The 23,064-nt window shown below is 39.2% G+C and overlaps 2 protein-coding genes across 4 annotated transcripts in view; one reads left to right on the top strand and one right to left on the bottom strand.

Moving 5' to 3' along the window:
* Positions 1-12,314, top strand: part of ugp2b (UDP-glucose pyrophosphorylase 2b) — a 34,541-nt gene extending 22,227 nt beyond the window's left edge. For all 3 annotated transcript variants that reach the window (XM_042010078.1, XM_042010077.1, XM_042010076.1), the window contains 5 exons: positions 5,081-5,378; positions 5,480-5,677; positions 9,830-10,072; positions 10,336-10,440; positions 10,624-12,314. In XM_042010078.1, coding sequence (XP_041866012.1) covers positions 5,081-5,378; positions 5,480-5,677; positions 9,830-10,072; positions 10,336-10,440; positions 10,624-10,731 — 952 coding nt within the window. In that variant the 3' untranslated portion in view covers positions 10,732-12,314. The remainder of the gene's footprint in view (positions 1-5,080; positions 5,379-5,479; positions 5,678-9,829; positions 10,073-10,335; positions 10,441-10,623) is intronic.
* Positions 12,315-14,435: 2,121 nt separating this feature from the next.
* Positions 14,436-23,064, bottom strand: part of peli1b (pellino E3 ubiquitin protein ligase 1b) — a 47,604-nt gene continuing 38,975 nt past the window's right edge. Inside the window, exons 5-7 of the mRNA XM_042010267.1 lie at positions 22,470-22,667; positions 21,948-22,136; positions 14,436-17,293 (exon numbers count right to left, since the gene is read on the bottom strand). Of these exons, the coding sequence (XP_041866201.1) occupies positions 16,715-17,293; positions 21,948-22,136; positions 22,470-22,667 (966 nt within the window). The 3' untranslated portion in view covers positions 14,436-16,714. The remainder of the gene's footprint in view (positions 17,294-21,947; positions 22,137-22,469; positions 22,668-23,064) is intronic.

Genomic DNA, 23,064 nt, shown 5'->3' with positions numbered 1-23,064 from the left:
TGGCACAGTTTATAAAAACATCCTTATTTGCATGAAAATTTACAAACGGCATCAGTCAGGAGCACGCGCGACCTGAAGGTGGCGATTTACCCGGTGTCTGCAATAATGCGTCATGACGCCTTCGTTCTGTGATAAATTCAGGGACTAACTGTATATTTATATGTAAAAAGTCCTGTTAAGATTAGTGCCGGCACAGAGTTTGCTGCAACTGCCATTACCATGGAAACAAACAGTGTATATTATGATGCAAACCGCACAGATAGTGCTGCACTATCTGACGCTGTAAGCCTGTTATCATGTCCACACATAAAAGCACTGCTGGGTCATGTGAAAATCTTCATCCTTTATCTAATACTTTTGCCTAAAAGTTTGTTTTCAGTGCCTCAAATCTGTTTGCATGTGGAGGGGAGGCATAACAAGGCTGCAGTGTATAAAAGTAGCACCTAAGAGAGGTAGAGTCTCTCAGAAGTAAATATGTCAAAATTTAGAGGTTCTTTTTATTTATAATGGATAGAATCAGATATTGGACAAGAACGGGGAAACATTCCTCTTCTAAGGGACCAGAACCTGGTCCTCTTCATTCATAGATGTTTATGGAAGATTTATAAAAGGAGGGATGCTACATGGAGAACTATTTAGAGATGTCGCAGCCATCCAATTTAAGATAAGGTCATATTCATATATGAATATATAAGAAAATGTCTCTCTTTCAACATTCGTTGTTTTCCATCCTATACTGTAAATAAGTTTTTGGTTTATTAGATTTACAAATTATTATGTTTTTAACTGCACATCACCCTAAATTTTTCAGAATTTGGGTTTTAACTACGCTTGGACTTATTTTTAGAATAAAAACACACAAACACTGATCTGACACAAAGAACTACAATGAAAAAATTAACACAGGTTGTAGTGTGCAATCTGCAATCCAGGCACCTTGCAGCTTTTTTTTAACATTTCCAGATGTTTTTACCAACTTGTATATGGTGCTCAGGTTTGCAACACTAATTTTGAGCTTGGATGACTTAAATTTGAAAGCTCACCTTCTCATTTACCACTGTGTATTGCAGCCAAACTGTCAAACATATCTCCCCTTTCTTTTCAGAATACACACAGCATGTATTTGTTCATCTTAAGGCAATATTTAAAGTGAAGAAAGCTTTATTCCTTCTTTGTGTTTACTGGACGTGGAAATACAATCTCCATAAACATCATTATTATGTATGACAGCATCACTCTGGTTTAATATCCTGTTTGGTTATTTTAGATGAACACCAGTCTTTGGCTTTATTTAAGAAGGGTTAGCTTCTATTCAAGCTTAAAAATATATCATATAAAGGTGGGTGTACACCATAAAAACCAGGCCACAGCTGCGGAAACATTAAGCATGAATTTTAATACCTTAAGAATGAATAAAGCTTGTTTAAAACAAAAAAGGATCATAGTTCTTCGAGGATTATCGGCTGAGATCTGCTAGAAATAGCTGCAAATGCTGTTTTAAAATGTAGATAAAATAACAGATTTTTGTGCCTCAAAGAGAATCGTCCAGGAAAGAACAAACATCATTTTTAAGGTATCAAACTGTTCTTAGATTTCAGGTCTAAGGTGAAACAAACCGAGATTGTGAGCTTATATCAAAACAATCATCCAAAAAATCCTCCTAGAATTTAAATTAATCCTCCATTAAGAGGTCATGCCTTTTTTTTCTGCAGCTCCTCTCACCTGATTAGCTCATCTGTATCCGATTTCTCCTCAAACTGCCAAAAACCCCTCTGCCCCCCACCCGGCGCCTCTCCTCACCGTGAGGTTTGCTAACGTGACCTGACGTGGATCCTTCTCAGAAACACTTTGATCACTTTTAATGCAACCAGCAACGATGGCTGCCTGTGTTGGCCTGTTGCCTCTCCTGCCTTGGAAAACTGGGAAAAAAAAAAAAATTCCCGAGGGTCTTGTTTGAAGTCCTTGCTGTGGTATGAGAAGAAGAAATTTACATGGCACTTTTCAAGGTTTTACCTTTTTAATTTAGACCAAAAAAGCTTTCATACTTTTTCTTTGTATCGTTTTCAGCTCTGCAGCATGAGAGATAAATGTGGAAATAAAACTGAATACTTATATGCTGGTGGGGGGAGAATATGCTTTGAAGATTGTCATCAAGAACAAGAAGACACCACAATGTTATTTTTATCTTGACAGTTAAACACTTAATTCCCTTCTATAGTATCATTACGAGTGAGCTGCTTTTCAATTAGAATTCAGTCATATCAAATTCATTTCATAATCCACATTATTTAATGAACTTGCTTGTGTTTATATAATCAAATTCATAATAGATCGTTGCCTAGCTACAGAAACCAACCGACTGCTTCTTCTTTGATTTACTCCCCCATCCTGAGCATGCAGTGGAGAGGGAAAAACTCCCTTTTTAACAGGAAGGAAAAATCTCCAGATCCAGTAAAGGCGGCCATCTGACTCGACTGGTTGGACGAGAAGTGGACAGAAAAGGGGAGTCGATAAGCATCATAACTCCAAGCTGGATACACAAGTTAATGATGACAGTGTCATGTAATTATACATGAAGGGTACAAGTACAGAGAGAGGAGAGCAGAAAGCCGCTCAGTACATCATGGGACATACCCGAGCAGCCTAAGCCTCTGGCAGCGTAATGAAAGGGAATGTCTAAAGGTCACCCAAACCAGCCCTAACTAAGCTTTATCACAAAAGAAAGTTTTAAGCCTAATCTTGAGGGTAAGTGATGGTGTCTGCTTCCTGAACCCAAACTGCAAGAAAGGCCTGATAATGAAAGCCCTGCCTCCCATTCTACCTTTAGAAACTCTAGGAACCACAAGTAAACCTGCTATATGGGTGAAGTTCTCTGTTGGAAAAATATGCAACTATGAGTTCTTTTGCGTTATTTGTTTATTTTTAAATTTAAATTTAAACGAAAAACAAAAACTGAGTTCTTTAAAGAAGTACTAAGGAACTTTGGCAGAGTTTCTCAGTGACACGCCCCCTATCTATCTATCTATCTATCGATCTATCGATCTATCGATCTATCGATCATTCTATCATTCTATCTATCTATCATTCTATCTATCTCCTGTACTGTGGACTCTCTACAGTAAATAAGTCAATCTGAGCTTGACTCTTGTCTTATCTCTTACTCTGTCCCTTTCTCTCTCTTCTCTTCTTCCAACAATGTCTTCTTTTCTTTGCTGAATCAGCCACAGTGGCCGTTCAAAACGACTGGTATGTTTATATCTACTTGCTAGCGAGTGACGTGGTAGGTAAAGTGAAATTCAGCTGTAACATCACGTGGCATCCTGGAAGTGTGCTTCTCAGCTTCATGACGGCTCCAGAAATGTGCATAATAAAACAAATAATTAAAACAAGTCAGAAGTGCATTTTTAATATTTAGCTCATTAATAGCTTATGTATGAGAAGAATTTTGGATTCTAGTCTGGATTTAACAGGGAGCCAGTGAAGAAAAGATCCAAATAGAGAAATATAATCTTTGTTGCTAAGTTTATATAAGGTTTTATGATTTTATGATTGTTTCCTTAGACCAGTGGTAGAGGAGTTCGGTCCTAAAGAGCCACAGTCCTGCAGGTTTTAGACGTTTCCCTGCTCTAACACGCCTAATTAAGTTAAATGGATCCAACAGCTTATGAATTTCAGCTCAGTGACTCATTTATATGATGGATGTGTTGAAACAGGGAAATTTCTAAAACTCTCAAGAACCAAACTTGCCTACCCCTGCCATAGACTTACACTGTAAACCTTTCTAAAGTTCAGCATCACAGGAGGCAGGTTTCATTGAGTAGAAGAGCTTGCACTGATGACATGATAAACAGACAATAAATAATGAATTTAGTAATAATCTACTTCAACTTCTGTCCATAAAACAATACTCTCACAACTAAAATGTACATCATTAACAAAATCAAAGGTCAATAATAAAAAAAAAATGCAATACAAATAGAAACAGTTTCTATTTGTATCGAATCACTTTATTTTATAACATGTTTCTATTCTCTTAGAATAGTCCATTTATATCTACTTGCTGTGGTCCACATACATGGCAGCTGCCATAATTGTGCCACCATTTTTACTATGTTGTCTCTGAATGGACAAACAACTCTTGTGTGAAGTGAGAATGGACTTTGATAGGTGCTAGAGCACTGTTTGGGATAAGTAATGCCTTAAAAGGCACCATAGAAGAAGATGGTACACATGTACACTATAGCTGTGTCCAATTTAGGGTCTGCACACTTCAGAGTGTTCAGACTACGTAGGCTATGGGGTGTCCTACATAATCTGCACACTTTAAAGTCTGCTTACTGTTTGTGAAATGGGACAGCCTACTTAACCAACAAGTATTTCCCATAGCAGCAACGTAGGATGCTGGATCACTTAAACCTCTGAAATGACTAAGTTTGCATATCGTCGGAGCTGGTACACACTTAACCCCTTAAAAATCCACGAATATCAAATATTACAGAATTTTAATGCCACCATTTCACAAACATGTTTCAATGTACTTAAATTTTGCATCTTATTTTGTCACGTTTCTACTAAAGTGTAGTGAAAAAAGAAAAAGAAAAAGAAAAAAAAGCACTTCAGAGCGTTGTTGCTCATTCGCCATCGTGTTGTGCGCAATGAATTCTGGGAGAAAAGAGGCCGCAAAGGTTGCATCACCAGCATCCTTTGTTACAGGCCAAACGAAGTGCAGATTTGTTGGGTGAATTTGGAAGCTCATTACAAATGGGACACTGCTTGGCGCACCGCTATGACGTATGTGGCTGACGAATCTGCACTTCAAAGTGTGGAGACCCTGAATTGGGTCACAGCTTTAATTGTAGTTACCTATAGTGCAGCCATCACAGTACCTGAGGTAACATAATCCAATCACAGGTGAAAAGTTATGTCTGGAAGGATTTTGGTCACTGACAGCCACCATCCATTTAAAACCATGCTTGGCATTTGAACTCATTTTTTTCCCCTTAGTAATTCGTACACACTGTTCCTTTAATCTGAAAGTCAGCAGAAACCTGCTTACTACTTGTGTCCGTGCTCTGTCCAGGTACCCTCGCTTGAACAAAGAGTCACTCCTTCCTGTGGCTACAAACCTGAGCATGAGTGGTCAGAACGCAGAGGGCTGGTACCCCCCCGGTCACGGCGACATCTACGCCAGCTTCTACAACTCAGGCCTGCTGGACCAGCTGATCGCAGAGGGCAAGGAGTACATCTTCGTGTCCAACATTGACAATCTGGGCGCCACCGTCGACCTGCACATCCTGCACCACCTGGTCAGCCAGCCCAACGGCAAACGCTGCGAGTTCATCATGGAGGTGACAGATAAGACACGTGCTGATGTCAAGGTACGTTGAAGAGCAGGAAGAAAGTTGCCTGAAATTCTGGACACACAGACTGACATTTATAAATGCAGAGTGTGATTTTTTTTTTTTTTTTTTTTTTAAAGGGAGGCACACTAATCCAGTATGAAGGAAAGCTGCGTCTGCTGGAAATCGCCCAGGTACCCAAAGCCCACGTGGACGAATTCAAGTCCGTTTCAAAGTTCAAGATCTTCAACACCAACAACCTGTGGATCTCTTTGGCTGCTATCAAGAGGCTGCAGGAGCAGAAGGCAATGGACATGGAGATCATAGTCAACCCCAAGGTAAGAAGAAGAAACCAAGCAACACAATACACACACAGACTCTCTGCTGTTAGTGTGCTACAAGGAAGAATGAATCAGCATTATAGCAGACATTTTCAGATTTGTATTGTTTTTTTAAGAAGAATAAAGACCATCTAGGAACTGCATTAAAGCTAAAAACATCCATAAAGATAAGTCAGCAAAGATTAATGAAAGATAGATTGTGTGTTAAATTAGAGGTAATGTCTGATACACACATATGATTGATACACACAGCTCTGAAAATCAGAGTCTCTCTGCTGTTCTGCTTGATCTACATTCTTACCCTTACCTGTAATCACAAGCAGTGTGCAGTAACGGGTACACGCGACTGAAATGAGTTTCCTTTTTGTAGGGTGGCGTCTGGTAAGAATGTGACCTGGTGTTCTGGGCACATCCCAGTGGGAGGAGACCCTAAGATGGCCCAGGACACACTGGCCTTTAATGTGTAGTTCCCACACTAAATATATATATAGTTATGAAGGTGTATGTTTCCTCAATAACCATCAACCCTCTGAATATTAGATGACCTGCTCTACCCCCTGAGCCAATATGTGTGTATATACATTTTTATATATATATATATATATATATATATATATATATATATATATATATATATATATATATATATATATATATATATATATATATATATACAGCTTTATCCCAGCCATTCTGGCATTGCATTTTACCCACCTTCCAGTGTGAATGAATGTTTGAAAGTGGTCAGAGAAGCTGTAGCGATGGATTAGCAGCCATATCTTGTTGGTCTACAGGGTGGCTGTAGCTACGCATGTAGCTTTCCAAGAGTGAATGCGGAGGGAATAATGAATAATGGATGTAATGTAAAGCACTTTAAGTGCCTTGAAAAGTGCTAAATCTAATCTATTATTATTATCATCAATATTATTAATATTAATGTAGACTGAATGGCTGCATTACGACCTTACTCTGTAACATCTTCCTGTGGGAAATGTATGTCTGTGAGAGGAACACTGTCAGCTTCTGCATATATCTGCATGTTTTCTCTTCTTTCCTTCCCTTAAGATAAATTATGGAAGCCGTCAAAGTGAAATGACTCATTCGTCCTTGTAATAGTCTGCTGGCCAATTTAAAGATGGGCCACATGAGGATGACTGAGTGTGTAACGCTTGTTCAGAGGAAACATACATCTTCACTGACCAGTCAAATTCCCAGGAAAAGGTCATCAATTCAGTTTGACCACACCCATCGGTGTAAAGTGGATCTGCACTTCTGTCCCCCTGCAGAGACCATCAATACTTAATAAATCAAACCCCCCCATCAATCGGAGAGATGTTAAAGCTGCATCTCTTTATGTTGTAATCATAAACGCTAAAAACATAAATGACCTTCAGGAAGGTCTGAGTAAATACTTGATAAGTTCATTTAATTTTGGAGCATGATTTTAACACTCCACATCTTCTCTGCACATGTTTGCCCTTGCAAAGCTCTTGTTTGCTGCACTCCTGTTAAAAGCCTTGCTGCAAACAAATTTAACTTAATGTGACTTTGTGTTATTTTGGTCGTGCATACTCAGGGCCTCAACAAGCCTCTGTTCCCCCGCTCAGTGCAGAAATATTGCCTCAGGATATGCAAATCTGCCACCAGTGTAATAAATGCAGCACTAAAGTGCTGGGTCGCTACTGATTACTGCTTTCTCGTCCTAACCAGAAGATACAGATGTAATCCTCGTCCCTAAACAGAATCTCTCTGTGACAAAGCCAAATGTTGCATAACTGGTTCCAACTTTGCTAAGCTGCATGCTTTCCATAAGATAGAGTTTTTGGCTCCCGTTATAGCCTGACGCATGTTAAAACTGTGCACTCAGAGCTGAGATGCACTTAAGACAGAAACACCACAGAGCAGTGGATGTTACATAAGCACCTCTGACAGATGTGTACCTGAGTCTCAGATCATTAGAGCTCTACATCACAGAAACCTTCCAGAATCTAATTTTAGCTCATCATATTCACCTCTATGTTTTAAGAAACTTCACCACCTCTTCAACTGCAGCCTTGTTAGCAGTTCAGTGATGCAAATACACGGCAGTGTTGAGAGACCTGGAAAAGATTTTCCATGTTTACCATCCAGAGCACAGACATGGCTGATGGGAATTTTCTTAGTTCAGCAGTCAAGGGACCATAAACATCATCATTCTTCATTTGGAGAATAAAACTGTAATAATGCTATGACATATTTTTGAAACTGAATCTGTTTTTATAGGTATCAACAGAATGGATTGAAAAACCAGAGTCCAGTGGGAGTTTTATTCCGTATGTTTTCATGTTCAGTCATGCATTTATTTCCATCCAAAGTTTTTTTTTTTTTTTTTTACAATTATCCTCGTGGATGGTTGTTTTCTTAAGGCCGCACATCTGTTTAGTCCCAATCCCTTGAGTTCCAACATACTGTAGCTGTGAGTTCTGCTGTTTTTTTTTAACAATTTGATTTCAACCAAATGTTTAAGTCTTTGACCATTTCTCACCACATTTAATTTTTAATAATGCACTGGACAGTTCTTAACCCAATTTTAGTTGTTTCTGCATCTCTTTGGATGTTTCATTTGCTTGATGCCAATAATTTGACCCTTCTGAAACAGATAAACATCTTTTCCACAGCTACGGAATGTGTCTTCAGATATGGTTGTTTAAGAAATGAGAAGCTACTCACTTCATCAGTTTGGGTTAAATAACTTGTTCCAGACTAAACATCCATGCAGTAAGTACCCAACGGGAGGCTCTTACCAGTTTGCGTGATCTTAAGATGGGTACACACACAAGGATTTTCTAATTCTGGAGATTTTTTTTTTTTTTTTTTTTTAACTTGTCCTGTCCAGCATCATAGCAGCAAAATGATAATCTGTTTGCTGTATCGTGCTGAACAAATTTGCTCTGCCAAGGGAAGGCCTATGGGTAAGGCTCCTCTTGATAATCTGATTCATTTATTAATTTATTTACTTTGAATCACGGAATCTATGTAATCTTGCTGGACCTGACCGGAGGGGACAGAAAAAGATGGAAAATAGCGAAAAGAGCAAAAGGGAAAGAAGAAAGGAGACAAAAAGATCACAGACAGAAGGAAACAACCCTTCAATTCACACCATCACCAGACAACAAGCTGTTACACCTGTACATGAACACACCTACAACTTTTACAAAAACAGAAACACACACAGAAAAAACAGGGCTGCTAGTCATTAAGAGTTTTTAAATAATAACCAAAAAGACATAACAGCGACCAGATACTAACTCACAGGAAAAAAAAATAAAAAATTAATAATTATCGCTTAGTATTAAAACCCACTAGACAACTCAGTGACTGTGTCAGCATGCAGAGCATGAGAAACAAGCATGAGAAACAAGGAGTGATCAGTGATGAAGAGTGGTGAGTGAGATCATGCAAATGCGACCACGCCTCCACGGAGGCCAGAGGCAGACCAGGGCCTGGGCCGGGCCCTCTATCTGGAGATTTTTTTAACGTAAGATAATCGGACGTTTGCCGTTCTTGGCCGGGCAGGGGGAAATCGGGACAAAAATAAACCGATAATCTTTTTGTGTGCCCCACTAGTTAAATCCAGGTGGTGACCCCCCCTCCCTTTTTTTTTTCTTTTTTTTTTAGACGGGCAGTGTAGCTGAAAATGTGTTGATTTGTAGTTATGGCCAGATGAAACTTTCCCCTAGCAAATGGGTTAAAAATGGTTCATTTCTGTTCCAATTTTCGCTTTTGCCTGTTTGTTTTTTTTTTTGTTTTTAGCTCTGTTAGCTTACACATTCAAACCTCTCATGCAAATTCACATCCATGCACGAGAACATGCACATTTGCATCTGTGCATGGATTCCCTCCAGCTATTCCGGGTTCCTGCAACAAAAACATGAATGTTTTTTCATGGCACACTCCCCTTCTTGTCTAGAAGCAGCTGTGAACCATTTCTAGTTTTATTTCAACTTGTTTTGATTTTTGCTTTTATTTATTTTACACCTGCTTCAGTTGAACTGATAGCACTACTGGGGAAAAATAAAGCATTATAAGGTTAAGCATGAATCTTTCTCACATTATTGGAAGTTTTTAAATCAGAAACAACTGACACGTCCCCTCTTTTGTTTATTGCAGACGCTTGACGGTGGGCAAAATGTCATCCAGCTGGAGACGGCGGTCGGAGCAGCCATCAAATGTTTTGACAACGCCCTGGGAATAAATGTTCCCCGCAGCCGCTTCCTCCCCGTCAAGACCACATCGGACCTGCTGTTGGTCATGTCCAACCTGTACAGTCTGGAGGCCGGCTCCCTCACCATGAGCCCCAAGAGAGAGTTCCCTTCAACGCCGCATGTCAAACTAGGCAGCTCTTTCACCAAGGTAACCATGACAACCCTGTTTGTTGTCCATTGTGGGACGTTGACACAGGATCTGTTTTCTTTTTAAATAACCAAGGTGAATTGCACAACTTTACTGAGTTCTCAGAAATTGTAAAGAAAGAAAAAAGATCAAATTTACACGACACACCATTTAAAATATAGTAAGTTAGAAACTTCTGGTAATCGATTCAACAGGATGAAAGGATTAAAGATGATGTTGATTAAGCGGATAACGCATTTCTTCTCATGTTGGTCTGTATTCAGGTTCAGGAGTACTTGACCCGCTTCGAAAGCATCCCTGACATGCTGGACCTCGACCATCTGACCGTCTCTGGAGACGTCACCTTTGGTAAAAACGTGTCACTCAAGGTAAATTTTATGTTATTGTGTAGTATTATGTCTCAAACTGCACATCAAAAATGAAAAGGTTCAATAGTCTGTTAGCATGAGCATTACCCAGAAATATAATCAAAATAGTTTTTCTGTTGCCGACACTTAGATCTGTGTCATGGTGAAGCAACAACAAAAGGATCTCATCCTTCTTCTTTGCAGGGCACCGTCATCATCATCGCTAACCACGGAGATCGGATCGATATACCAGCCGGCTCCATGCTGGAAAACAAAATTGTATCTGGCAACCTCCGTATCCTGGACCACTGAGGCCTTTCTCCCCCATCCCTGATCTACATCCTTATCATGTGACCCCTGTTTTCCCCACATTTTTCCTGACACCAACAGATTGTGAAGGAAGCGACTTTTCCCCTGTGTGTGATTGCATCTGCAGTGCTGCTCTGCAAATCTCTGCAAGCGTTTTACTGGTTTGGATCGGTTGGGATATACTTCCCCCTGCTGGCTGAGTATAACATGTAGAAATATTAACCATGAGCTTGTCATTATTAAATGGTTTTAACAAAGACATCAGATAACAAATCTGATGATTTTATCATGTGCACGTTTAGCACTGCTAATGCAATCACTTAGTGTACTAAGATGGAGGGAAGTAAAGTCATGGAAGTTACGAAGAAGTTTTTACCATTTATTGAAAGCACAAGGATGTCATCACAGCGTGCATCATGGTTCCACAGTTCAGCCACAAAAACGGATTATCTGTCTCATATCAACATAAAATTGGAGTATGGTCTCCAATGCACTTAGCAGATGTGCTCTCTGATTGCTCATCCACAAGGAGGAACCTTAGCAACAGCATATCATAGGAGTTGTGTTTAATTCAGTGTAAAACATGTTCACAGTGTCACAAAGTTGAAGGACACTGTTTTTCTGAGCTGAAGCCACAAAGATGGAGCAGTTCTCCAACTAGAATACTTTCCCATCTCATTGATTCATAGACTGTGATCCAGATAACAGGTAAATAAAATCATCATTTTAGTGTAAACTTGCCTCAGGTTTACTGTTTGCCTAATAAAAGACAAAAAAACTGAGTGGAAACACTAGAAATCTGCTTTGAGGTGACAATGAAGATGTGTTTTTCAACTAGTTTGAGAGTCTTCTGTCTCACTACATTGAGGTGAATGTTTTTTTTTTGTTTGTTTTTTGTTTTTTCCTTTGGTATGAGCTTCCCAGTTATAATTTGATATGTTTTGTTTTTTTAATTATGTGGAATGAGTGTCTGTGGAACCATGAATTCTGAGGTGAAGTTTGTGCTAACAAATAATTGGGTAATTTGCCTCCAGAGCCATGGAAACTGTGAGAGAACTTACTGTACGTCTGTACTTCCATTGCAAAGATTCAATGTCCTAACTAACCCGCCTTGACTGGAGTACGTGCCATAGAGGAAAACGTGTTGCCTGAACCGGTTGTTTGCTCTTTTGTTTTTCATGTTATTACCACAAGCTGACTGTAAGGATCCATATCCAGGCATACTCACTAAGACATGACATGTATTATTAAGTGAAGGCCTTTGTTCATTGAGTCTCATTACATTTGTGTTGATTTTTACGTTAATATTTTTTACTTCTCCTGGTTCTTCTGTCCATCCCTCATTCCCTGTTGTTACTTTATGATACGAAAAAGGAGGCACACTGCTTTCTGTAATGTTGGTTTACACAGATTTGGATTTATTTACAGAGAAAAATATGTACAAGTGTCAGTGTGAGAATACCTGAGATGGGTCTGACTCATGCCGACCAGGAGCCCGAAAGCAATAAGTGTTGATCAGTGACGGTAACGAGGTCTCAGCCAAGTTTAGCCTCTTCAGAGCTGAATAAAGTGCAATATGAAGTACTAAGCATGTGTCATCTGCTGTGTTTTTGTCTGTAATTAGCCAGTCGTTACATGGGAATGTCATGATGTGAAAATACAAAAACCCGGAAAAGCTATATTAAAAAAAAAATTATTTAGTCCAAGATATGCAATTTGTTTTTATGTATTTATGAAAAAGACTAGACTGTAAACACAACAGACCAGTTTTTTATTTATTTTTTTACTCGCAGCATAGTGCATACAGGACATGAGCTCCCTTTGAAAATCCTTTTTTTTTTTTTTTTTTTTAAGATAGTTGGGTATCTTATTTAAATACTTTAAATATGAACCTATTAAACATTACAGAACATCTTAATGTACCTATGTAACTTTTCTTATTTCATGATTGACCATTGCAGTGGATTGAAGTCATAAAGAGATGTATTTTAAATACTAAAACAATATTTTTCTATACCTGTACTTCGGTAAACCTAAAAAGATGTAGTACAGGATAAGAGTGAAATAAAGTGACAAATTATACTGGATAAGTTCTGAAGTAAACATTGCTTAGACTCAAATAATACAAAACAAAAAGTTAATAGGATGACTCACTTGATCTCACCCCAGATATATTTGTTGAAATTCAAAACTTAAAAAAAGACAAATGCAGGTACAATAAAATCAAACATTCTGATGGCTATCAAAATGACCTACGTCACCCATTTAGTCTGGACTCTTCTAACATAATGTGGTCCTTACATAGCCAGGATCAGAGAGGTCACCATTTACTGTGCCTGCATTATTATGAATGCAGACAAGTGTTTTCAAGATTTTGTTTGTTCATCTTCATGCAAAGAAATGTACACTAGAGAAATGTAGACTCTCCCCTTGCAGACACAGATTCTGATGGGTCTCACACACACACACACACACACACACATATATATATTGTTGCAAATATTTTTATAAACATTCTTATTCATTTACTCATTTATATTTTATCCTTAGATTTTAGTAACATTCATTAGGCTCTGCTTTTAATTAATAGAGCTACATTATTATAGTGCTGCTAAGGTCAAACAGATTAACAACACAGCTTACAGACTCATACAGAGTTACTGAGTTCAACACTGAGAAAATACCAAGGGACCTTGAAACTGTTCTGGGTGTCCGGCAAGGGAGTTGTTGTGAATATTGTTATATTCCCTTACTTATCTACTCACTCCAAGCAGAGCGGAATTTCCCAGTAACTCAGAAAAATTAATAAAGAACAGCCTTTGTGTAAAAACTGTGGGAACAGGTAGAAGGGAGTCAGCACAGAGACAAACAGATAACAGGACGGGGAGAAGTGTTTCTTTTCCCCTCAGCTCTGATGCACCCCAGAAGGAGGACCTGGAGGAATCAAATTCCCTGAAGGAGGAGGGACGACACCTTTGCAAAATACACATTCACATGAATGCGCACCACATGCACGCACATAGCCACAATGCATTGTATCAGTATAAATGAGGAGGATAACTTAGGTACAAAAGATAACTTTTGGCTGAACCAAAGCTCCCGACACTTCGTGTATTAGTGGACCAGAAGCTAAGCTAACGGACCGCCTCTTAAGAGATATGTATTGCTTTCTTATTACTGGCTCAACAAAGAATTGTCAGTTCTACTCAATCTCTGGTGTTTTTGCCTTCTTTTAAATACGTGGATTTTTGAACACTCTTCCTTCTGATGATTTATTTACAGGTGGTGAACAAATATTTTAAACCAACAATATATATATATAACTTGTCATTTGTTGGAATCTTTGATGTTACGTTTTTTCCTTCATTGGTACTTTTGACCGGTAAAATTGTGCACATACATTTCCAATAATGGCCATCTTGCTAATGAAAATCTGACAATTTCACAGATAATTTGTCTAAATCATAGTCACATTTAAATGCACACATGCATTAAAAAATGTTAAATTTGTTTAAAGTATAATAAGTCAGAACATTTTGTGCAAAAGTAGACATCACTAAAAATCCACTACTGCTAAATAATGGAACAATGATCAGCTAATGATTAAAACAGGACCGTATGTTTACGCTGAATGTATGAACACATCAGGGGAACTTTGTGGCTGTTTTTAAACTAGATTTCTCATACAATAAAAGCCCACACATAGAAAGATTTATCACTTTTACACTTTATTGTTTAAAGTTGTTACAAAAAAGTGTTTGCTGGAAACATTCTGTGCTTTTGCCTTTTACAAGCACAAAGACAGAAGAAGAGTGAGTAATGGCGGCAGGACGGGCTGATGCGGGTGTTTGTGTAAAAACAGGGCCAAGATAACAGTACAGAGACCAAGGGAAGCCCTTTAATTACACAGTCCATGAAAGAAAACCAAACAACACTGGGTGAAGGAGAGGAAGAACAAAACTGGATATTCTTATTTGTGAGGTATCCTCAGATGACTATAGCAGTTTCTCCCTGAGGTGAGTTAGTGTGTTGCAGTCTGAGGATACAACTTCTCTACAGAGCTACTGAGTGGACAGATGGACACAAACTGCACACATACAATCAACATATAAATTACAATCGTTCTTTCTCACATGCACACACATTACTTTAACCTGCAGGTATGAGTGTGTTCAGGTCCCCCCGCTGGCCTGAAGCTCAGTGGGAGCTGTTTGGAAGTGGCTGATCAGTAAAGCTGCTTCACTGTTGGGAAGTTTTACAGTTTGAGTTTGTGTCTCATTTAAATTTATTGTACAGATTTGTATCAGAATCTGATAAAAATATCATGACTGCCTTTTCTGAGCGTTTAGAAAAATTAAACTGGACACTACTCACTTGACCTGTCTGTTGCATTAATAAATAATCTTACAAGTCTATAATTAAAGTAGTACTCTGGCTCCACAGGTAGCCTGGGGATCAATGCATAGATGACAAACTGCACAGTTTCTGGTTTGCAGGGGATAAAATGTTTTTACAAACTGCTCACTAAATAAATGACTGTTTAACCTTTATGACTGTTATTATATTGTATAACCACATTTTTAATATCATATTTTCAGTCACCAAAAACTAAAAGTAAGAACAAGCAGCCTTGATATTTTGTACTCACACAGAAGAACTCATTACCCTAAAATGCTACAAGGGAAGTCACAGAGACTGTTTAGAAATCACAAACACTAAGCCCTGATGACTGCAAGCACATCCCTTAAGAGAATTTTGTATCTTGAAGCTGTGTGAGTCAAACCTGAGTCAAACATCTACAGTTGTCTTTATCCCGTGTGTTTTGTTGCTCGTTAACAGGACTTCCTATACTGTGACAATTTGGATATGAGAAAAAGAAAATGACTTCACTTTTTGAAGTGTGATGAAACAAATCATGCATGTGTTTCAGAATGAAACATTCTCAGCATTAAGTTGGTCATACAGTTAGCTGTGGCAAAAGAAAATAAAATATCTTACCTCACTGATGAAATTAATACTTAATTGAATACTGTATATGACAAAATAGAGACCATGGTTTATATTATATCTAAAACCCACAATGTCGCAGCAACCAAGCAGACTGAACAAGACACTGTCCACATCAGTTTAAACTTTCTGTCTGAGAGTCCATGTCCACTTAAAACTAACCAAACAAAAGCAGGTCTGGTTATAAAGTGAGTCTGTGAGATGTGTCATTAGCTACATAGCTCTGTTAACATGGCTAATGCGTGATCAGGAAAAATTCACTCTTTAAAGGGAGGGAGTAGTCATTCAGGCAGTCCTTTTTACAAAGATGCCGTGAAAGCTCCCGTAATGCTGGAGGAGATTTCTGCTGCATATCTATTGCTCTGAATGTGACAAGTCAAGTGACGATGCCTGACTAGACAGAGCAACTCATGAGTTAACACGTGATTGCACACAAAAGGCTGTATAAATATGACAAATGGCTTTAAGAGAAGGAAAGACAGGACACACCCAAAACTTTATGTATGATTAACAATATACTGAATTTTAAAATTAAACACTAAATATTATTGAAGTTAGGCATATCTGATAGGTAAAAGATGAAGTAATGGTCCTGGGCCATAAATAAACATCTTTGTTTAAATAAGCTCTAGATGTACACAGATGTATATTGCAACAAATAGATGAATAGAAACCGTATCTTTGCAGTACGGTATGTTAGTAATTTTGATAAATACTGTTGAAAGTACTCTCCAAAAGACAAAGTTTACCCAGCAGTGTTCTTTGTTTGGTTTTTGTGTCTCTGGTTTCTCATGAAAATATAGAAATCTTTGTTGTCATTCATGAAAAAGCAATACAAAGGTCACTTAAAAATGAGAAAGAGGCAAAAAGTCCAGAAAAAACAAAATCTGAGCAGGACTCTGCTTCAAATGCAGGATCAGCATCCAAACAAAACCTCCTGGCCCTGCCTCCTCCAAAAGAGACTGGGAGGTTCTCCCTGCTAGTCGAGGGGTCCCTGGAAGATGAGTCTGATGTAGCCCTGCTCACCGCTTAGCTGCTGGGCACAGAAGGGGCAGGCGGCGTGGAAGGTGTGAGTGCCATGAGGAAGAGGGATCTGACTCCAGAAGGCCGCCGTCTTGTCTGAACAGACATGGCCGCAAGGGTTGAAGGCGTGAGTGGGTGGTGCTGCGTCCACATAGAAACCAGCCTCACAGCCCAGCCATAGGGGCACGTATGGCCCTTTAGCCCGGCACATGGGACACTCCCTGCTTCGGCCCTCCCGGCCCTCCCTCTCCTCGCGATGGTTGCCCCAGTTGTGGTAGCCATGCACGTGGCCACACTGGAGGTAGACCCACGGCTGCTTCTCATCTGGCGTATCCTTGCGACGCATCGAGGGGAAGGCCAGTGTGTTGAAACCCACAGGACACTGTGGCCGGGCCGCGTTGATCTCCTGTCGCAGCGCCTCCAGGTGCTTGAGGGTGGGGGTGCGCGCAAGACCTTCAGCAGTGCGCCACAATAGAGTAGCCCCGCAGAGGTCAATAAGTGAGCCGTCGACAAGCTCCTGAGTCTCAGAGTCAACCTGGAACACAGAAAGACAGCAGCTTACAAACAAGCTCAACTCTACATCTGATATATAAATACTGAGGTCATTTACATTTTTTATCAAACAGAACGAGGAAAGTCTGAGTAAAATAGATCTGACATTTTGTGATTAAATAAAAAAATAATTCATGCATTCATTCGTTTTCTATATAATTTATTCCAATTCAGTTTTGCCGTTAATTAATCAAAAAATAAAATAGAAATTGAGTCTTTTTACAACAACTTTTCAAACTGGTCCTACTGTCAGTTCAGAATGATCATATACAAACAAACTAATCTCACAACAGCTGATCAGTTGGCTGTTCTTTCTGTTAATTTCATGAGCAGATCTAATGGAGCACTCAGCCTCAGGTCCATCCTCTGCAAACCAGTTTGAAGAGGAATCTGCACTCTAGTTCCTCCTGTATCCATATCAGTGTCATGTACTTTATTTTTCTCTGTTCTGTACTCTGAGGATCTTTGTTGTGACTCTCCCTACTTCAGCCATTCCTCATGTAAATATGAAAAGATGAAAAATTCAGTAGAGCCAAATATGTCAAAATAACATCCATGTGAATGCTAGGATGCAGGTTTCCACAGCTGGCCATTGCATCGTACTGAATCCAGCTTGTCTAGTGAACTTTCCTGTGTGTACACCACCACACACCTCACCAAGTGCACAGTGATATATGCTCCACCATCCTCCAACCCTGAAGTATACGAGCAGATCAGAGAAAGGTCAGATGGGTGCGTGATCGCTGGCTGATTTTTATGTGAAGCACTCTGCAGTGCTGCTTTAAGCACAGCAGGTGGCGGTGCAACACAGACATCCCCATGCCTGCATCAGACAGACGTGCTCTTTAAAGAGGAGGCAGGAGACTGACAGCTGGAGGCAAGATGACACGAGGAAACTGAAATGTCGGTGCCGGAGAGGCGGGTCAGAGAGCTGCTGGAAATTTTTGAAAACTACAGAGCTGAGGAAGCATTCAGTTTGTCTTGGTGAGATCAGACACAGTGGGAAATTCCATGTTTAGATAACCAGAGGACACTGGGGTAGTAAAAATAGATGGAGAGAGAAGGGAAAAGCTAAACCACATAAGAGAGTATTTTTATGAAGTGACAGAGATGAGACACGGAGCAGCTCCCAGGCGGTTTGTTAAGGTCACAGTGTGTCTCAGAGGGAGCACAGTTCTGTAGCTGCTGATGGCTGACGTGTCCCTGCTGGCGACAGTTTATAACCTTCATGTATGCTGGGATTGTTTGCTGAACCCGTGTGTCAGCAATGTCCTTTTTCACACTGATGCAGAAACAAACGCATCTGCATCTGCTCAGTAAAAACATCTTTCTCCTGCTGGCCAGCGGATCCTCAGCGGATTTCAAACCAGCAACGTTCTGGTCACAAAGTCACTTCTTTAATTATTAACCCAGATCCACATCAGAAAAATATCTGACTGCCTTCAGTGATCTGAGTGCCTCAGGGTCAGTTCAATCCATGTAAAAACCGACACTTCCACTCCCAATTTTATTAAATTAAACTGAAACAGATCATTTATCACCACAAGGGCTTGTTTTAAACATAGCAGGAGGTCAGACACTGTACTCTATTAATTTATTATCCCCACAGCAGGCTCTCTACCATCTTTGTGTGTGTAAGATATATTTAATTATGCTGGTATAAACATTTTGTCAAAGTGCTGAAAGTCTACCAGCTGCCCTGCTCTCCAGGTTGAGTGTGTCAAACCAAAACTATAATCTGTACCTCACATTATCAAACAACATTACTCTTATGTGATATTTTTAGCATTTTGTCCAATCACTCTAAAGATAAACACAAACAAGACCCATCAAACTCAGCTTAGCACACAGATACAATACTTTTAAGGGGGCTGAAGAAAGCTACAACAAGACAGTGTACTGTAAATTAAATGCAGTGCAGATCAGAAATATCCAAACTATGATGTTATAAATACTAAAGGTTTTCAAGGTTGATTTTAATGGATTCTGACCTCCAAGTGGCTAAATGCAGTTCCAGCATCAGTGTGTACTTGCAGGGAAAAAAGCTCAAGGTTCCTGCTAATTCTGTTGTTTTAGTTACAATATATTAAATAAAAATTAAATCTGTGTTCTGTGTTTTATTGCATGGCAGAGGTTGTTTTCAGTGTCGTTGGTTGTCCGTCTGTCTGTTAGCAACATAACTGAAAAACTTACGGACGGATTTTGATTAAATTTCCAGAAAATGTCAGAAATGAAATAAAAGAACAAGGGATTACATTTTGCAGTGATCACCGTCTGGATCCAGGAATTTCTTTTGAAGGATTTAGGGATAATTTTGCCATTACACCCTCTAAATCAACAGATAATGCCCAGAATCATTGACCATAAAAAAAAAAAAAAAAGAAAAGATGAAGATGACATTATGGTAGATGTCAAATACACTAACAGCTAACCCAGACTGAGGCTAACACAGATTGCAACCATTAGAGAAAACACAAATTTCTTCAATAACTTCAAGACTATTATGGCCATTTGCCTTATCCTGGTGTCTAAGGTATGTTTCCAGGGTAAAGGATTCTAAATAAGCTGTGGCATCTATCCTGATGATGGAAGTAAACATAAGAGTGTTGGCATGCGGTTGATAACTGGGTGGACTGTTGGGCCTTTTGGGGTTTTTCTCAGCTGGGTGACCCTGCCCTCTGCGCTCTCTGGGTGCTTCTAGTTCATCATAGCTTGTATGCAGACATATAAATACAGCTTCAGAGGTTGAGAGATACCTTGTCTGTGTGTGTCTGTATTGATGTGCTTGTTAACAATGGTAATAGCTAAATGTAAGAAGTGTTTAAGATAGACTTCATCTTTTTTAAAAATTAATTCAGAGGGAATAAAGCATTTTTTTTATTTTTTTATACACTTGAATGATAATGTAATATTATTTATTGTTGTCATAAGGTTTTCCAAAGGTAGATTCCAGTGTAAAGGTTACCAGAACATTATTACAACCAAATATAAATGTTCTGCAAAAGTTGCTCAAAGGTTTCCACATTACAGAGAATGTTTGGGAACTAAAACATGCAGCTTAAAAGCTTGCATTGATTAAATATCTGGAGACCATACAACAACCAAAGCAAACATTTCTGAAATGTTCTGGTGCAAATGATTATGTATTTGCATATGTAATGTTTTCTTTTAGAATCAGATGACTACTTCAAGTCAGTAAATGAGAAAATTAGCAACTGTAAAATACTGACACTGATTGTTACTCTGGTTATATTTTCTCTCATTGTTTGAGTATTTATATCAGATGAGGCCTCTGGCCTCTCAGGACTTAACTATGCTATCACTCGTCACATAAATGCATCCTCCCTGGCTGATAATTTCTGGATGATGGGATTCAAAAGTGTATTCATTTTACGGGGATCCCATAGAATCAAGTTATAATTTTTACACTTTTTATTCAAGGAATTTAACAACATGAAAAAAAAAAAAAAATAAATAAAAATATATATATATATATATATATTCTGTTTTGTCATGTTTTTTTCTTTTACGTTTCTTTTTAGTGTTTTATTACAATGAAATATAACTTTCTCTTAGATCTTCTGTGAATGCATCATCATTCAGAGTGACAATAGACAGCACCGACAGGTAAACTTTCCTGTGTGCATTCAGTCTGACAATTAAACCTAATTATGTTCTGTCACCGCATGTAATGGAAATATGTGATCACCCCACAGCTGACAATTCAAATTGTCAATCAACTGTGAAATGATAAGTAGTCGCTACAGTGTAAAGAGGATTATGCCCTCTGTAGATGCTAAAGGGCAGGAGGACATTGGAGAGCAGTTAATTTGTGCTGTGCTGCAGAGACTTGCAAACAGGTGGGAGACCAGATAAAGAGATGGATTAATATTACAACTGCTGACATGCTGACTGTGCGCTCATTGTCGATTATGTAAATGTTGGGAAGGAGGAGAGAAAGAAAGATGTAATTAAACGAACTGCCAGCATCCTAAATCCCTTCGGATAAACACCTTATGTGGCCATGCTGCTGAGGCAGTAGGGGTGCTATGATTGGCTGAGAGACTGTGACATCAGCTGGAGGATCCCTTACAAGGCCCTGTTACACACAAGCTTTGACAGACAAACTGTTGCCATGGAGATGGAATCCTAGTAACCTCCTGGTGGTGTTAATGTTTAACTAGCTTCAGTCTGGTACAGGAGTGTGAAAAAGTGAGATGGTGTGAGGGAACAGAAAAGAAGGAATTGAAGGAGGAAGATGTACTGATTTGAATCTGTTTTTCTACAATAACTGCTCTTATTACCACAACATACCAAATTATTATTTATAAAGCACTTTCACACAAACACATCTGAAACAAAGTGCTGTACATCAGTAATAAATAAAGTGTATAGGTGTTTATGATTGTAATTAAAAGCATCAACTCTCTGATTCACAGCAAGTTTCAGCCCAATGTGTGCCTCTCAGCACTCTCATCGCATGGATATGAGTGCAAAAGCATTGAAAATTCAGTGTAAACTCCATGCTCAGGTAAAAAAAAAAAAAAAAAAAGACAAAGGAAGTGACCAGCTTCCAAACAGAGTAGAGCATGTAGCACTGAAAGAACTAAATATTTTGGTGCTTGGTACATCCTCACCATCTTTCCTCGCTGTTGAGCTGAGCGTGTCTCTCTGAGAGTGAAGACGTTGCCACAGACTGAGATCTCCCTCCATACGCCCGGTTTGGAGTCCTGTGTAAAGCCGTTGCGAGGGTGCATCACCAACACGCCGTTGGTGGTCAGCCCATCCATTTGACCATCAGGCGTTTTCCATTTTGCAGCTTTCTCCTGGTGTGAACGGAGACATGGGAATGTGTGACGTGGATGGTGAAAATTCAGTTCAGATGCTCATTATGCAGCCCTGAGCTCCACATCTGCACATACATCAAGAAGTTGCTAGGGTTTTTTTGTCACATGTCCAAACACATGTTGCCGATGAAAAAACAAAACCAAAACATAAATCATTAAATTTCACGTGAGCTCTGTGTTCACAGAAATGAAATATATGTCTGATATTGTCATCTATGAACTTTTTCTCATTCCTTTCTTTGTTCTCCTGCTTTCATTTGAATCTCAACTTTGCCAAAACACGTTTGAGGCACGAGATGAAACACTGCTCACCCCCAGGAAGATGTTCTTGGAGGAGTCGAAGCCTGCAGCATAGATGCGAGCTGTGTAAGGCGGTGTGCGCTGGCACATAATGCGGCAGGCAAAGCGAGAGATGGTGCTCTGGACCGACTGAGTGTCTGCGTTACTCTGGCTGCCGGCCACCGTGTCCGTCACTACAAAGTCTATGGGACTCTCTGTGGATCGACCGATCTGGAGACGAGACGTGGAAAGATTAGTCAGAAATGATGCCCAGTTTTGAGATGATATCATAATCTGCTCCCTCTGGGGAAGCAGGTGGAAATAAAAACACATCAGAAAAAATAAATAGATAACAACACAGGCAGAGAAAAAATGTTTAAAAAAATAATATATCTTAATATCAAGAAAGAAGCAGGCAAATAAAGAACACTGGTTGTGTTCTACAAAAGTTGGTTTAGTAAGAATAAATGACATAAAGTTTGCTAACATGTATTACTAACTGTACAATAACCTTGAGGATGTTCTCTGCATTGATAGTAGGTATTTTTTCTGCCCCCGACAGAAACCTGTATCACCACAGCATCTTAATAACTGCACAGGATCTCTCCCACAGAGTTAATGTTGGTCA

Source organism: Melanotaenia boesemani, chromosome 16, assembly GCF_017639745.1.
Source record: "Melanotaenia boesemani isolate fMelBoe1 chromosome 16, fMelBoe1.pri, whole genome shotgun sequence".
Taxonomy (NCBI): domain Eukaryota; kingdom Metazoa; phylum Chordata; class Actinopteri; order Atheriniformes; family Melanotaeniidae; genus Melanotaenia; species Melanotaenia boesemani.
This window is presented reverse-complemented; position numbering and strand designations above follow the sequence as displayed.